The 15994-nt window shown below is 47.4% G+C and overlaps 1 protein-coding gene across 1 annotated transcript in view; it reads left to right on the forward strand.

Annotated features, from left to right (window-relative positions):
- Positions 1 to 15994, forward strand: part of WDR44 (WD repeat domain 44) — a 42193-nt gene that overhangs the window by 12206 nt on the left and 13993 nt on the right. The window contains exons 2-9 of the mRNA XM_035102278.3: positions 2791 to 2824; positions 6623 to 6697; positions 7490 to 8144; positions 8381 to 8511; positions 10780 to 10875; positions 13127 to 13263; positions 14917 to 15000; positions 15260 to 15366. Coding sequence (XP_034958169.1) covers positions 2791 to 2824; positions 6623 to 6697; positions 7490 to 8144; positions 8381 to 8511; positions 10780 to 10875; positions 13127 to 13263; positions 14917 to 15000; positions 15260 to 15366 — 1319 coding nt within the window. The remainder of the gene's footprint in view (positions 1 to 2790; positions 2825 to 6622; positions 6698 to 7489; positions 8145 to 8380; positions 8512 to 10779; positions 10876 to 13126; positions 13264 to 14916; positions 15001 to 15259; positions 15367 to 15994) is intronic.

Below are 15994 nucleotides of genomic sequence, written 5' to 3' on the forward strand. Positions count from 1 at the left end.
CATTTTTGCTGCTGCAAAATAACTACAGTATGCCTCTTTCCTTTGAAGCGTGTTGCCTCCAAATATGTTAATAGCCTGTTCTTAGATTGCAAATATGTTGGGAAAGCCTCTCTAACTTTCAGTATATTTCTTAATTGTGCACAAGATCTATAACTAATACTCTTCCCCCTTCCTCCAGCCTTCTAATGTAAGTCCACCAGCTGGGAATAAAGTTGCCTGTCTCCTAACTGCACTTCCAACATTCTTTGGTGCTGCTGCTGTAAATAAGTCTGCTTCCTGTATTTAGACAGAGAAGCAGCTACATAGAGGTGGATGCGGGGGGGGGGGGGGGATGACTTTTTAAAGAAATGACCCTGATGCAGCCTTCCTCAACCTGGTGGCCTCCAGATGTTTGGAGCCTTCAACTCCCCATCAGTCTTACTCAGCATAACCATGGGGAAGACAATAAATCATTCTGAAGAACAGCCACTCTTCTCATCATCCACCTTGCCCAGTATCCTATTTCCATTAGTGCCCATCTCCAAATGCTTTAGAGCAGCCTTCACCAACCTGCTGCCCTCCAGAGGTTTTGGACTGCAGTGCCCATCAGCCCCTGCCAACAGTGGCAGTTGTAGTCTGGAGGGTGCCAGATCAGCAAAGGCTAGATCTTCTGCTGCTTGATTCCTGTTGAAAAGGAGCTTGCAGCAGGAGAGATGGGGAGTGGGTTCTAAAGGTTCTCTTAGCTGTTTTCTGGTGAGCTTCCTGCCTCATGTTTTCCAAACATACACAGCATAGGGACATGTCATGTCAGAAGTGACACGTGTGTGCATTTACACAGAGACACACACACACAGACACAGTTGGTCTTTCAAAACTTAGAACATGAGAACATAACCCTTCTTATCAAACAGGTTTCCCTGCCCACCCCCTTCACCCAAACCACAGATCCCTAAGGGAAGACATGGTTCCAGAGTTTCAGATGTGAGTCTGGTGGAGGCCACTCTAATTGACCTTTCACAGCCTTTGGCAACCAGGTCCACTGACCCTGTGCAAGGTTTGAATGCCTTGCTGCAGCTTCAGGACTGTGATCCTACCAAGAATTGTGTCAAATTGTGTGTTCCCACTACTCCCCGAGTCCCTCCAGAACTGAGGGAGGAAGGAAAGTATGGCTGGCTGCAGAAAATGAAGGAGCTGCAGGGGATTTGGCATATCTGGCCTGGGCGGTGACTGCTGCTCTCGATGTTTGTCCAGGGAAGGGCCTTAGCTCTGTGGTAGAGCACAGGCTTTGCATGCAGAAATCTCCAGATCCGATCCTTGGCATTGACTGCAGCTTAAGAAAAGGAAAGGGAGATGTGTGATCCTCTGTCTGAGACGAGAGAGGAGCAGATGAGTCTTCTTTCCCATCCAAGTCACTCCTGTGCATGTTCTTTCATCACTCTTGTCTCGTCCCACTTCTGTTTCTATTTGAGATTTTTTTAAAAACAACCCCACACTAAAATGGAGAAATGTATATATGCAGCATACCGTGTTGCAATGCATTCCAAGGTCTGCATTTGAAGTTTCCCAGTCTCTTGCACCCCTCACCCAAAGGGAATAATTGTTCCAAGTGGCTAGAAATCTCCTGCTACACAAGTGTGGGTTCACAAATGCCCCTACTGGTGATGCGAGAGGATGACATCGCATCCCTTCCTGTGGTACGAGAAGAGGGAAAGATGGGACCAGGGGGGCAGCCATCCTTCCCCTCCCCAATACTGCGTTCTTGGAAGGGGCAGCACACAGGAATTTCCCATCAGGCCCCCCCCCCCCGGAATTTGTGGCCCAATTTCCTGTGTGGTGATTGGTGGCAGCAGTAGGGCTCTAGCTACTTGGACTAACTAACCGTGCAGAGAGAAAGAATGAAAAACATTGGGCACCTCTCGCTTCACCTCACATTGAAAACATTTTTGCAGACATTCAGAGGAGTGCAAAATCCAGACCATAACTGTTACAACCTGTGCATTATCCCAGGAGGTATAGGTCAGTTAGCTTTATATGATTCCCCAAGAGAGGCCCTGTCAGCCTGAATGCAACAGCACTATGCAACTTGGGCCCGTGAGTGCTGGCTAAAGTCTACATATTAGATTTTCATGGCCCATTTCTGAGCAGGGGCATGGAGCATAGAACCTTTTGGTTTGAGCAGGCCTCTTGAGAATAGCTGTCGTGGCTCACCAAAAATAGCATTTTGTTGCTCTTGCCACCACAGAGGAAAACCTGTGGGAGACACAGGAGGGCTGGATGGCAGAGCATGAGCACAACGTCTACCTCATCCTCCCTGGGGGCCCCTGCCTCCTCCATGCACCCCTCTTCCTCTGTGGGCCTCATTTTGCTCCCATTTTCTTGAGCTACAGAAATCTGTGGTCCCCCAAAGTGTTGCCTTTGTCCAGTAGTCTGCTTTCTATGCACACTCACACCCCTTTCTCTTGCCTTTCTTTGCAGGCAAGCCTTGACAAGAGTTCAAGAACATGTTTCAACCGGGGGGGGGGACATTCAAGGAGGGTGTGAAGCTGTGGTGGTGAAGGGTGGACCTGGGGGAGGGCCCCATGGGTGAAACAGAGGGTTTTGGAGGGCCACATTCTACCGCCAAGCCTGAGGTTCCCGCTATCAGGGTGATAACTTTCCTTGAAGTAGAAACTTAGAAAAATATCACCCCAGAGAATGGGGAGAAACTTGCTAGTTAATTTTTAAACTCTGTTAAAAGGTGTTTAAGTTCTCTCCCCCCCCCATCTTATCTAAGCTTGTCTCTGGGTGTGTTTCTTTTCTTCTCCCCGACAGGTCACCAACCAAAGTCGTGCAGCCGGTACCGAAGGTGCGTCTCTTTGTGTAAATGTTTGTCAGATGTGAGCAGCGTCCCTGATCTTAGCAGAGAGCAGCCAGGGTCATCTCATTCTAAAGACGTCAGACCTGCAGTGCCTTGGGTAGACGGTGGAAAATGGAGATGGGGGGGGCATTTTTTTTGCCTCCAGAGTTTTTCTTCACCTGCAGGACTTTGCTCAAAAGCTTTTGCTCCAGGAAGATTGGATCTCAAAGTGAAAAGAGCATAGCAAATCGTTCTGAGCGTTTGCATTCTCATCCAAGAGCCAGGGGAGCATGGTGTTTTTCTAAATAGTCAGTGCCCCGTCGTGCTTTTTGCTTTCCTTGTTAAATGAGCAGGATATAAACAGTGAGTTTATGGCTTTGATTTTTGGGGTGGTGACTGGAATCTTATTCTGTACAGTGTGTCCCAGAGGCACAGGTGGCTTTCTGAATTAGGATCTGAATTGGTGGGTGGCAATTGCAACCCACCCACCCTACTCCAGAGACACACCGCTGCTTGTACTTGGGTTATCAAGGTGTGGAGAACAGGCTAAGGGGCAGGTTTTAGCCCTGCTCCCCTGCCCAATTTGCCACATATTTTGGTCCTTCTGCAGCATAGCCAAAACACCCAGGATTTAAAAGAGAAAGGGAGAGGAGCTTTTTTAAAAAATACAGCTGGGACAGTAAGCTGCAATCCACTACCGGCTAGTTTCCCAAGAGCCACTTAGCCCCTGCTAGTGACTAGAAATTTTGGACAGAAAGCTGGACCAGGTAGACCCTTGTCTTATCGGCCAAGGAACTTTTTATGTTGTTAAGCAGGAGTGTAGAGCAGGCACACGAGCACTTAACACATACAGCATCAGCCTTCCCTAGCCACATCCATTCCAGGTGTTCTGAACTACAACTGTAACAAGCCCCCGAACAGCATGGCAAGTGGTCAGGGATAATGGGAGTTGTAGCTCATCAATGTTTGGAGGGCAGTAAGGTTGGGGGAAGTTGACCTAAATGCACTTTAGTTTTTAATAGGTCCCAGGTGTGCTCCCTTGTGTTGCATATTTTAGAATGTATGGTTCAGGAATTCTGTCTCAGCAAAAAGAATGCAAGAAAAGCCTGGATCAAGCCCAGTGGCCCGTGTAGTCCAGTATTCTCTTTTCATAGTCGCTAGACAGATGCCTCTGGGAAGCACACAACCAACAGCAGCTCTCCCCTCTTTTGATTCCAAGCAACTGGCATGCAGAGGAATTCTGTCTTCGGCAGTGGAAGTGGAACATGAGCCACTGTGAATAGCAGCCATGGATAGCCTTATTTTCCTTTAATTTAAGAATACATCACATAAAGGATGGGCTTGGTGCATCCATTATAGTGTGGTTGTAATTAAAATTCTGCACCCCTCACAACTGAAGCAGATGGCAACAAACCAAGCGCACACCAAGAGTGGTGAGAGCCCAGTTCTTGCATAATGTTCAACCACGACTCAGGATCCTGTTGGGCTCTGATCAGCATGTGCTGGCACCACCAAGGGCCCCCAGAGGCCACTTGGATCGATGGGCAGGGTGTTGGGAGATTAAACTTGGAAGGAAAGAATCAGGAGCTAATTCTTAAGTGCTGTCTTGATGTTTTCCTTCCTTCCTTTGTCAACCTTGCCTGTAAAGGAACATCCCACCCACCCCTTGGCGGCCACTATTCAAGCTGCGCCTGTTATAAACATGGAGCTTATAAATATGTGCTTGAAAGCTGGAACTTTGCTGTGCTTTGATTCCCAAGCTAGCCAGAAGCCAGAGGCTTAACTAAGCTTTTGCAGCCTCGTTAGCTGGGTTCCTTCTCTCTGTTCCTCATCTCCCTTTCTGCTCCCCAATTGCCAATGTGGTGACAGAAGGGAGTTGAGTGTTCTGGTTTGATAAGCTTGAGATTATGTGAAAGCAAAACTCTAAACTTAGCGCATGAATGCAGCACCACTGCTTCCCACACATGTAATTAGTATGCTGCCTCCAAGAACAGTGACAGCACAGCTGAATCTCTGGCATTTATTAAGTAGTAGTAGTAGTAGAAGAAGAAGAGTTTAGATTTGATATGCCGCTTTATCACTACCCTAAGGAGTCTCAAAGTGGCTAACATTCTCCTTTCCCTTCCTCCCCCACAACAAGCACTCTGTGAGGTGAGTGGGGCTGAGAGACTTCAGAGAAGTGTGACTAGTCCAAGGTCACCCAGCAGCTGCATGTGGAGGAGCGGAGACGCGAACCCGGTTCCCCAGATTACGAGTCTACTGCTCCTAACCACTACACCACATTGGCTCTCACAGTAGGCCAGGAGTTGGTACACATTTGGAGTGGGGGTGGGGGGAGAAGAGAAAAGGAAGGAAGGAAGAAAGAAAATCCTAAAGTGTATCTGGTTAGATGGGCTGAAGGTGATGCTGTGCAGTTTTCTGGGGAATAAGGGCAGTGTTGTCCCAAACTAGCCTTAAACTGCTGCTGTGCTGGGTCAGCAATGGAAGGTACATCTCGGTGCATACTGGGGTGTTTTATGCTCTCCCCTCAGGTGCTGCTTGTAAAATAAATATTGAAGCATAAAGTACTTCCTGAAATAACTTCCATTGAGGCCAGAGCGTTGCAGGTGCGGAAACAAAAATCCAAACTAACTCCCTACCCCTCGAAACCTGGATAGTAAAAGATGGGAGCCTTGAAATACCGTAAAATAGCTGAGTTTAAAGCCTGGGAAAACAAATGGCATTTTTAACAGGCCCTGAAAGGACAAAGGGACATAGGTAGCTACATAGAGCAGCAGAGCAGTTCTCCTAAAGATAGGGGCCATGCCATTGGTCCTCCCTCTGTGAAGAGTGACTGGGTTAATTATGCCCTTGTCAGGGTTTATTTGTGCTCTGTTCTTGCCTTGGGACTGCCTTCAGCTTATAGGATGCCCATTTGCAAAGTGCCCTGTGGTGTGTTCGACCCCTTAACTTGTCTATGGCAGCATATGGTCCTGCAAAACTGCCAGCTGCTCCAATCTTTCTACCCAGCTCTGGAACAACACTGTTTGGCAATCCGAGGCATTGTGGGAACATGAAAATAGTGGGCAGCTTAACGGCTACTTCCAACAGAAACCCTGTTGCCAAGGGACTGGGCGTATTAGTGGGTCCCATGGCAGGGCTGGTGAGACTTGCTGAGATGGTGCCTGGCTGCTGAGGATGCTAACCACCGTCCCCACAAGGCTGTTCCGGCCACCTGTTTTTTGAAATGGAAAGTGGATGCAATACAACTCTCATTGGTATTTCGGTATTTGCGCAGGGAAAATAGGGCTTTTTAAAAACAGGGTTAGACAAATTCACGAAGCTTAGGTATAGCCACACTTGATTGTTAACTAGAGCCTTCATTGGCAGAAGTAGTCTAGCTAGGAATGTCAGCCTCTGGGAACAAGCTATGGCAAAGAGTTGTTGCTTTCATGTCCTTGTAGACTTGGTGGCCAGTCGCACATGGAAAAAGGCTGGCGGATTACATACATACATACATACCGTGTTTTTCCATGTATTGGACGATGGTTTTTGACTAAAAAAACCCATGTCAAAAAACTGGGGTTGTCCAATACACGGATAGTGGCATGGGGGGGGGATGTGGGGGAGAAGTGGCTCGCTGACAGCCATTCGGTTGACAGGAGCATGGCTTCCCCCAATGCCACAGCGAGCAGGGAGCTATGGGGGGGGGGGGTTCCTGCCCACAGTCTTTCCTATCCTGAGCTAATATGAAGCATCCCTTTGCCTTGTACATTCTGACCCTTTTTATAAAGAGCTCTTCCTTATGCTTGATTATTTATTTTTCAGAAGCTGACCAGTGGTCAACAGAAAGCGGAATGTGAAGCAGGAGCTTTGGAAGTCAAGCAAGAGGACCCTAAAGAGGTGTGTTAAGTTGTTGATTGAAATCCTGAAGTACAGTAAAGTCACCGGTTCACTGCGATTTGTAGACGTTGCAGATAAATGTTGTTTGTTGTCATTTGTCTTTTGGATTGCATATTGTCATTTGAAGCTTGAAAGACAATGACCCTGCCTCCTCAATGTCTGTATGCCAAGTTCTTCCTTCCTTCTTTTTTTAAAGAAGTTGTTTTGAGTCATTATTCTCTGCAAATACCAGTGACTCCCAAAATTTTGATACTTGGGATTCCGGGATCCTCTCCCCCAATTAAAATAAGGATGCTGTGAATCAGGGATAGGGAGCCTGTGGCATTCCAGGTGCTAGACTCCATCTCCCATCAGCCCCAGCTAACGCGGCCAGGGGACAGAGATGATGGGAGTTGTAGTCCAACAACATAGGGTGGGCACAGACCCACCACCCCTGCTGTATTCCCCTCTCAAAACGGGGTGGGCATTCTGGATCCTGGGTGGGTCCAGAATATGGTTCTGTCATATTCTGGCTGAGTGGGGAATCTTTGTTTGCCCACACAAGGGATGATCTCACTGTCTATATATTCACAGGGATTGAGAGCAGGGGCGCCATTATGTGATTCTCTTGCCCAGAAAAATACCCCTGCTGTGGACACACAGGAGTGAGTGCATTCAATGCGGTGGCTTAGCTAGCTCAGTCCCTTCCGCAGCATTGCAAGACATGCCACTGCCACAACCAGGCCACAGTCTCTATAGCTTACAGCGACGACTGCCTGCCAGCCCCTGCATGTGACACTTTTGTTTGTTTAGATAATTGACAATATAATTGAAGAAAGCCAGAAGGTACATCAACTTGACTATGATCCATTGGGCTCGTCAGAAAAGGAACAGTCTGATTCCCCATCACATGCAAACACTTGGATTTCTGGAGCAGATGTTCTCCAGCACATTCCCGAACTCTTGTTTGCGGAAGCAGGGTTGCTACAAGGCCACGATGAAGAGCCTCCCCGCCAGCCCCCCCAGGCTGTGGCAAATAGAATGGAGCCCAGGCAGGCTTTGCAGACCCATGAGGGGGCGTTGGAGCATCGGCAGGGGGAAGGTGATGCTCGACCAGTGGAAACCGCAAGCGAGATCCCATTGCGGCAAGTGGGAGAAGGCAATAAGGAATTGAAAAGCGAGGAGGCAGATGACTCAAGGCCAGTGGATGTCTTGGAGGCACCTGTGGATTTCCTGCCTGCCAGAGATTCATCCGTGGCTGATGAGATGCCTCCTGTGAAACCACCGCGGCAGCTCAACATAGAGCCAGACATTGTCGCCAGCACAAAGAAGTCTGGTCCTGCCCGGCCTCCCCCGCCAGCAGGCCTCCCTCCCCCAAGGCCCCCACCCCCTGCTCGGCCTGCCCCACCGCCAAGGAAGAAGAAGAGCGACTTGGAAATCGAGACACACAAAACACCTGGTCTGGAAGGTTAGTTTTAGTTTTATTGCATCCTTGGACCAGACTAAGGGTGGGCTACTTGTGTCTCTAGATGTTGCTGGGTTCCAGCTCTCTCCAACTCTTGAGTATTTGCCATCCTGGCTTTTGGGACGGGTGAGAACTGGAGTCACATGATGGAGGAATAAAGGTTGGTCCTCTCAGACTATGCAATCTGATTTAATTGGTAGAAACTCCTTGCCTCTTTAATGTCTCGCGTCTTGCTGTAGTTCCTAGGGAGACTTTTTCATCCGGTGGCCTCTTACCTCCCAGTGTGTTGATTGAGTCCATAGCCAAAGATCCTCAGCCTTCCTTGGATCTGGCCAGCGCAACAAGCGGGGACAAAATCGTCACTGCACAGGTAAAATGGCACTTGAAATGTCCAGTTTCCCACTGGAACTAATGATTGATGGCCAGGGCAATGTGGGAGGGAAAGGGACCCCAAAGCATGGATGCATAATCGATCCACATGCTCAGCAAGAGGATGGTATTGTGTATCTGTTTGGGGGACTGCGCCATTTCTGAATGTGGGTGCTGGATTGTTTCTGGGAATGCTTCCTGCAAACTAACAAATTCCAGTATGCAAAAACCCAGCATGTTGTGGGGGGTGGAGTCTAGTCTTGATTCCCCCCCCCCTGTCTAATAGTCCACTTTTCACTGAGCATGGCATGAAGGAGCATTCTGAAGCATGATTCCCCACCTGCATTTGGATGTGGTACCAGGTGCTGTTTCTAAATGGGTCCTTAAATACCCATCTTATGTGACACACAAAATGTTTTTTGTGAACTTTTTAGCCAGCTGCTGGTCTTTCAAACTAGTTCTTACCATACCCTCCAAGTTCCGGACTGCAGAATCTGGGACCGGCAGCCATTTTACACCGGAAGTTGCGTCGATGTAACTTCCGGTGTTGCTTTGCCCTTCTATGGGCACCCAAAATGGCTGCCGCCGGCTTCAAAAGTCGCTTGTAGGCATGTCAGGAAGTGTGCCGACGCAACTTCCGGTGTCGCTTCGCCCATCTATGGGCACCAAAATGGCCGCCGCCAACACCTGAAGTCACGTCTATGCACTTCCGGATATGCGTAGATGCGACTTTTGAAGCTGGCGGCGGCCATTTTTGGTGCCCATAGAAGGGCAAATCGGAAGGGGGGAAAAAGGCCGCCGGCAGGAGAAAATAATGGAGAAAAACGGAAGATTAAGTGATACGGGGGACCACCGGGAAAAGGTAAGTAAAAAAGGGGTTTTCCCGGGGAAAACGGGAGACTTGGCAGCTATGGTTCTTACCCTCACCATACAATTAAACCATAGGGCTTCTCCTGGGAATCCTGGGTTTCCCCCTTATAAACCTACAATTCCCAGCACTATTAGCAAACCACAGTTCTCGGGATTCTCCAAGGGAAGCCAGGTGCTTTAAATAAGTTGTCTTCAACATTTTTAGACCCAGGACCCACTATTAACCCAAGCATGCATTTGGGGACCGATTTCTTAATCTTTTCCATACATTTGCGTGATGGTTGTGACCCACCTTGGATCAGGCCACAACCCATTAGTAGGTCCTGGCCCACCAGTTGAAGACCAATGCTTTAAATGAATGGTATAGATGTGACCCCAGTTCACATAATGGCAAGAGAGAGAGAGAGAGAGTCTGCGTGTATTCACAGCAAGAATCACACTTTGCTGCTCCTCTGGTCCTGTGTCTGTGAATGCTAAACCCAGGGTTGACAGTGCCATGTGCAAACCTAGGCTCATGATTTGTTGCTGCTGGACAAGCTGTTATTTATGAGCCAATAACAATGTGTGGCTGGTGGCTTGTCTGGACTGAAGCAAACCATGAGCCGCAGGTTCAGATGTAACAGGAAGACAAATCATGGCTTAGCTCTAGGCAGCACTATGGCAGCAGCAGGACCAGCAGAGAAGTGAAGCAACCGCCGATTTTGCAGAGACTATTTGCATGCTTTATCATTCACACTAAGCCATTGTTTGGCTTAGCGTTATGTGCAAACTGAGTCAAATATTCTTTGTAGAACAGTGTTCTTCAGCCTTTATCCCCAGCCAGTTTAGCCAGTGGTCAGGGATGATGGGAGTTCAACAACATCTGGGGACCTAAGGTTGAGCAACATTGTGTAAAAGATAACAGGGAGCTACCATTGGCACCATCTTTGCAGGCTGTGCCTAGTTGAGAGAGTCTAGAGTTGAAGCCCACTTGCAAATCCTACCTTGTGGCTTGGGAACCTTTACTTCTAATGAATGATTTGCAGAGGTGACCAGGTCTCCCCACCCCATTTGCATATGTGGGAAGAAAATGCACCTGCTTCCCGCCCTCTGCAGCAGTCCATTTGCCAGGCTCGTGTGTGTTTGTGGTGTCAGTAGCAACTAAGTGGTAAAGTTTAGAAAAAGATTTGCCACCTTACAATGCATTGTGTGTTTACTCAGAAGTAAATTCCATTGTGTTCAGTGGTTCATCCTCCCTAGTGGGTGAGTTTAGAATCACAGCACCTGCATATAGTTTGGGTGCAGTTCTTGAAAGCAGGCTACATGTTTTACTGATTTTTTTCTAGCCCTGAAATGCTCATGAAACAGTATGTGCTCTTTCGTTTTTTGCATGTCAGCAAATGCCAATGTGTAATTGCAGGAAAATGGAAAATCGGCAGATGGACAAACGATCTCGAGTGAAGTGATTGGGCCTCAGAGACCCAGGTCTAATTCCGGCAGGGAGCTCACTGATGAGGTATCCAGGAGGGGGGCTGGTGTCAAAACTGTTACTGTCTGCCTGTTTAAATGACTTTCAGGAACTGTGTGTTAAAATAAATACATACGTGCACAGATCCAAGAGGCCAAAAACCCATGAGAGGATGCTGTCTACCAAGTCCATTGCGGCAACTAGCTTGGTGTTGCCTGGTGTCTCCAGATGTTTTGGAGTCCCATCTTGGACAGGGACTACTCAAGACACCCTAGGAGGGAAAATACGGAGCTACAGAGCACCTGAGAGAAGGGAGGAAGTAGAGGAAAGAAGGAAGGAAAGTGCCCCCAAATGGCTCGCAGTTCAATTTTCTATTGGCAAAGCACACACTTAATGTTGGCTGCTAAGGAGCAAAGCACACACTCACTTCTGGTGACTGAGTAGCTAGCATCCCCTCCCCTGGCTAGTGCTCCATAAAACTGGACAGTTGCGCATGCAGGCAACCTGTGACTTCTCCCACAGAGAAACCTCTGTCAGACAAAGGTACTTAGGTTTGGGTGGAGGCGTGGGTCACGGTGTTGCTCCAACTGTCCAGTTTTATGTGTGTGTTTCTTCAAGCCTGGTCCTGGGGGACAGCGGAGGAGGGAGCAGAGGGGATTCTTCTGGGCCCCCTCTGCTCCTGGCATGTCCAGCCCAGGCTCCTCCTCAGGATCTTCTGCTGCCTTGTGGGAGGCACATAAATCACTGCCTACTTTCCCTGGCTCAGCCTCTGGCCCCGTAGGCCCGCCCCCAGCTCCTCAGTCCCTGCCAGTCCCTGACACAGTGGAAGGAGCCCTTTATGCTAAAAATAAAATAAATAAAAAATGCTTCCAGGATCTCTTCCCTCCCATTCCGCTCTCCACATCCCTCTGCCATCTCAGTCTTCACTGGGTCTTCCCTCCAAGTCTACAGGCCTAGACTGTCAGTGGGGCATGTGGGGAGCTGAATTTTGATTCTTCTTACTCTGCCTGAGGAGGGATGGCGGAGAGGGGAGGAAGTGATGTGGAAGAAGCCTTCAGGCACATGCAGCACCATCACAATCCTACCAAAACATCCTGGTAGCTTGGTATAAGTATTCTGTGTCCCTGTTTTGCATTTTATTATGCTGTGAACTGCCCCAAGACCTTTGGATGAAGGGCAGTTTACACATTTAATTGATGATGATAAAATGATAGACATAGGCATGAGGTTGTTTCATTTCCAGTGGCAGATTCCAGCTATCAACTAAGATCCTTCCTTGAAGGGGTGTTTATGCACAATGGGGTCCAACGTGTTAAAGGCAATTTCTAAGAACTCCAGAGTCTGCTGCTGATGCCAACCTCGTAAGGGGATTTTACCTCAGGTCACGTTCCCTAAGCCCTCCACCTCAGCCAGATTCACTCCAGTTACTGGGAGCAAATGGTCTCTGGTCCCAAAACTTTTCTGGCTGCTTAGACATTTTAACTAATTTTCTTTTTGTTAAAAAACCAAAAACAACAACAACACATAACCACCCTTGTGTGGCCTTCTTCTTGGGAGACTTCTGTGTAGGCCAGTCCCTTAGCCTATCCCAGCCATCTGCTCTCTTCTCCTGAGCCTCCCCGTTTGCACTGGGGAAGAGGCATCTCATTATCTCAACCTCAAGCTCTCCACTTTCCCCTCCCTCACCAACTGACTTTCCCAACAGACAGTTATTTTTCCCAACGGACAGTTAATTGCTCCTTCTCCACTGACAAGAACCTGTAGCCAATGAGGGGCCTGCTGTTTCACGGACCAATCAGAGTGAACCCGCCTAATCCAGGTCCCACCTATAAGTATTAAAAGCGACCATTGCCCTTTTCGCTTGCTCTCCCTTTTCAGAGCCCATCAACTAGGAGCTGCCCTGAAGCACAGACACCTTTTTCCAAAGCACGTACACAGACTGCCTTATGCACAGCATTTCTCCTCACAGGGTCACACCAAAGGTCTGTCCAGGTCAGCCTTTGGCCCCAGCCAGCAGGGCCCAGTGGTCAGGGTGCTCAAGGCCAATAGCTGGAGGGCAATCCTAATGTCTAGGTGTCTGGATTTCAAGCGCTGCTTGGGTGCATTGAGAGCAGTTCCTCTGCCTAGTGACCACATACAGCAATCAACCCCAGTTATTTATTCATAGTTGTCTTATTTGTCTTGATGAGTACAACACCAGCACTGGGCTCAGTCAACTGTTTTTGCTGCTACCTTCTGCGGTTCCTCTCATCATGTGTGTGTCCATTGACCCTTCTTTCTGTCCTGTCTTCCTCTGCAGGAAATCCTGGCAAGCGTCATGATCAAGAATCTCGACACAGGAGAGGAGATACCCCTGAGTTTGGCTGAGGAGAAGCTGCCCACGGGCATCAACCCCCTGACGCTGCACATCATGAGAAGGACCAAGGAATATGTCAGGTGGGAATTGAGGGCGGCACCTGGATGCTGGTGCCTGTTCTGCCTGCCTGCATTTCTTTATCAATGTCTCTTCTACATATGGGCACAAGTGTTGTTGGGCTCCCAACTCCCATCAACCCCAGCCAGTATCACTAGTGGTCAAGGATGATGGGAGTTGTAGTCTAGCAACATCTGCAGGGCCCCAGAGGTTCTCTACTCCCGATGGATGTTTTCTCTCATGATTTCTGTTGGGTTTGCCTTTGGGGGAAAAATAGTCCAGAAACTTTAGCTGGTCCAGAACTCAGCTTCAAAACGATTAACTGTTACACACAGATATAAATATATCATCCCAGTCCTTCTCAAAAGCTTCACTGGTTTGTTTCCAGGCACAATTCACACAGTGGACTATTAAATGTCCCTTAATGCATTAAGTGGTCTGGAACCCCTTGGCACTGGAGGATCAAAACTGGCTTGCCCCACTTTCTGAGAGGGTAGAGGGAAGCTGCCAGGAATCAGTCTTGGTTCAAGGATGGTGCCTTAGCCATGAAACTACCCCCTCCTTTTGTCATTTCACTTTCTTCTTCTTTTTTCATTTCACTTTTAATTTGTATACCACCTTTCTATATTACTATACCCAAGGCGGTTTACAAGCTGAAGAAGCAGCAAAATAGACAGCAAAGGTCACACAGGGAGTAACAATCTGATCCAATACATAAATGTCACAATAGCTTTCAAATAAACATCTTATATCAAATAAAGCAATATTAAATAATCCATTAGAATATAATAGTTAACAGTACAATGAAATATCAGCAAATAATAATTGAAGTTTACACTTAACATGTAAAGAATTTCTAAACTATAATCGATAAAAATAATGGCAAGTCACAATGCATAAAATACCACAAAACATACATAACCATGTAAAAGGGTCAAAATGAGAAACAAAGACACACAACTTATAAAATTATCATTATTTAAATATCCCCAAACTCCTATCTTTCCAGTTGCTTCTCAAAGTCATGGTCTGGGAAAGGCTCCTAGGGTTGGAGTGTGGGGCAAGGCAGGTGGGAAAAGCGATTGCCTGATGGACAGCAGAAAGTCTCTCTCCTCACAGTTCTTTATCATTACAGCAGGTGCCAAATTTGGTGGTCCATAGGTGGGGTGGGGAACCTGGTGCCCTTCAGATATTCAGGGACTCCCAACTCCCATAATCTCCAGCAAGCATCACTGGTAGCAGGAATGATGTAAACTTGTAGTCTAGCAATATCTGGAGAGGCCTGGCATATAGGCACCAGGGGAAAACATTTTAAATGGGGCATCTCAAGGAGGAGGCCCCATTTTTTTTAGTATTCTTCTAGCTTGTAAAGACGCCTCTTTGCTCACATTCCTTTGATGTCGCCACCTGTCTTCCACTTTAATTGATGTGTTGTTTTAATGGGATTGTTTAATGGTGTATTTCAATTATTGCTCTTTGTATCTTAAGGATCACATCACTGGTTATTATACATAAACTGCTTGGAAGCATCATTTGGCATTAACAAACTTTTAATTTTATTTTAAGTAGCTTAGCACATAGGAGAAAGCTGCAGTTACTTCATTTTGGGGTTCGATTCCATTGAGAAGTGTGGATACTTGGCACATAAGGTTTAAAACCATTTTGCTTTTCCACAGTAATGATGGGGCACAGTCAGACGATGAAGACAAAATGCAGCCACAGCAAAGTGACACGGATGGAGGACGCTTGAAGCAGAAGACGTAAGGCCACAACTAACTTCTTATGTGGTTGGGTGGTTTTTAACTTTTTGTTTTTTATTATACAGTCCCATTGCATTTTCCTACTTTACTTTTATTTGTTTTTATGGAGCAGCAGGGTCTAAATATTAAACTAAAAGTAGCAAAAAATCAAATGGATGATTGTGTTTCAAATCGTGGCCATATTACAAGTCGTGTGTGCCATCTCCTAAATGGATCTAGCTAACATGTTTGCTCATGGCAACTTCCCCCCCCCCCCCAGGACTCAGCTGAAGAAGTTCTTGGGCAAATCAGTCAAGAGGGCGAGGCACCTGGCTGAAGAATATGGGGAGCGTGCCGTCAACAAAGTGAAGAGTGTTCGAGATGAAGGTTGGAGAAAGGCTGATCTTTTGGGGTGGGGAAGCATCAAATAGGCAATATACCCAGAAAGAAGGAGGGCATTTCATTCATTACCCTTATTGTGATTGGAGTTTGTGATTCAGATCTTGTCTTCTACTTTCTGACCAAGGCCATGTACACCATACATTTAAAGCAGTATGATATCACTTAAAACAGTCATGAATTCCTCCAAAGAATCCTGGGAGCCGTAGTTCGTTAAGCATGCTGGGAGCTTTTAGGAGACCCCCCATTCCTTTCACAGAGCTCCAGTTCTCAGAGTAGCCTAACAATCTATCCCTCTTCCCAGGGAACTTGTGAGAATTGTGGCTCTGGGAGAGGGAATAGAGGTCTCACAGCATCCTTAACAAACCGTTCTTCCCAGGATTCTCTGGGGGAAGTAATGATTGTTTAAAGTGGTAATGTGGTGCTTTAAATGTTTGGTGTGACTGTGGCCCAGTATGCTGGTTCCCAGCATCAGTCCCTCCCCTACACTGCAATATAAAGCATAACAATATTGTTCCAAAATTTATTCAGACACTAAATGCGGGGCAGGTGCTTTTGCTCAGAGATGCAACACCTGCTTCACATGCAAAAGGATCCAGTTTCAATTCCCAGTGGG

This window comes from Zootoca vivipara, chromosome Z2 (assembly GCF_965207765.1).
Source record: "Zootoca vivipara chromosome Z2, rZooViv2.hap1.1, whole genome shotgun sequence".
Classification (NCBI taxonomy): Eukaryota; Metazoa; Chordata; class Lepidosauria; order Squamata; family Lacertidae; genus Zootoca; species Zootoca vivipara.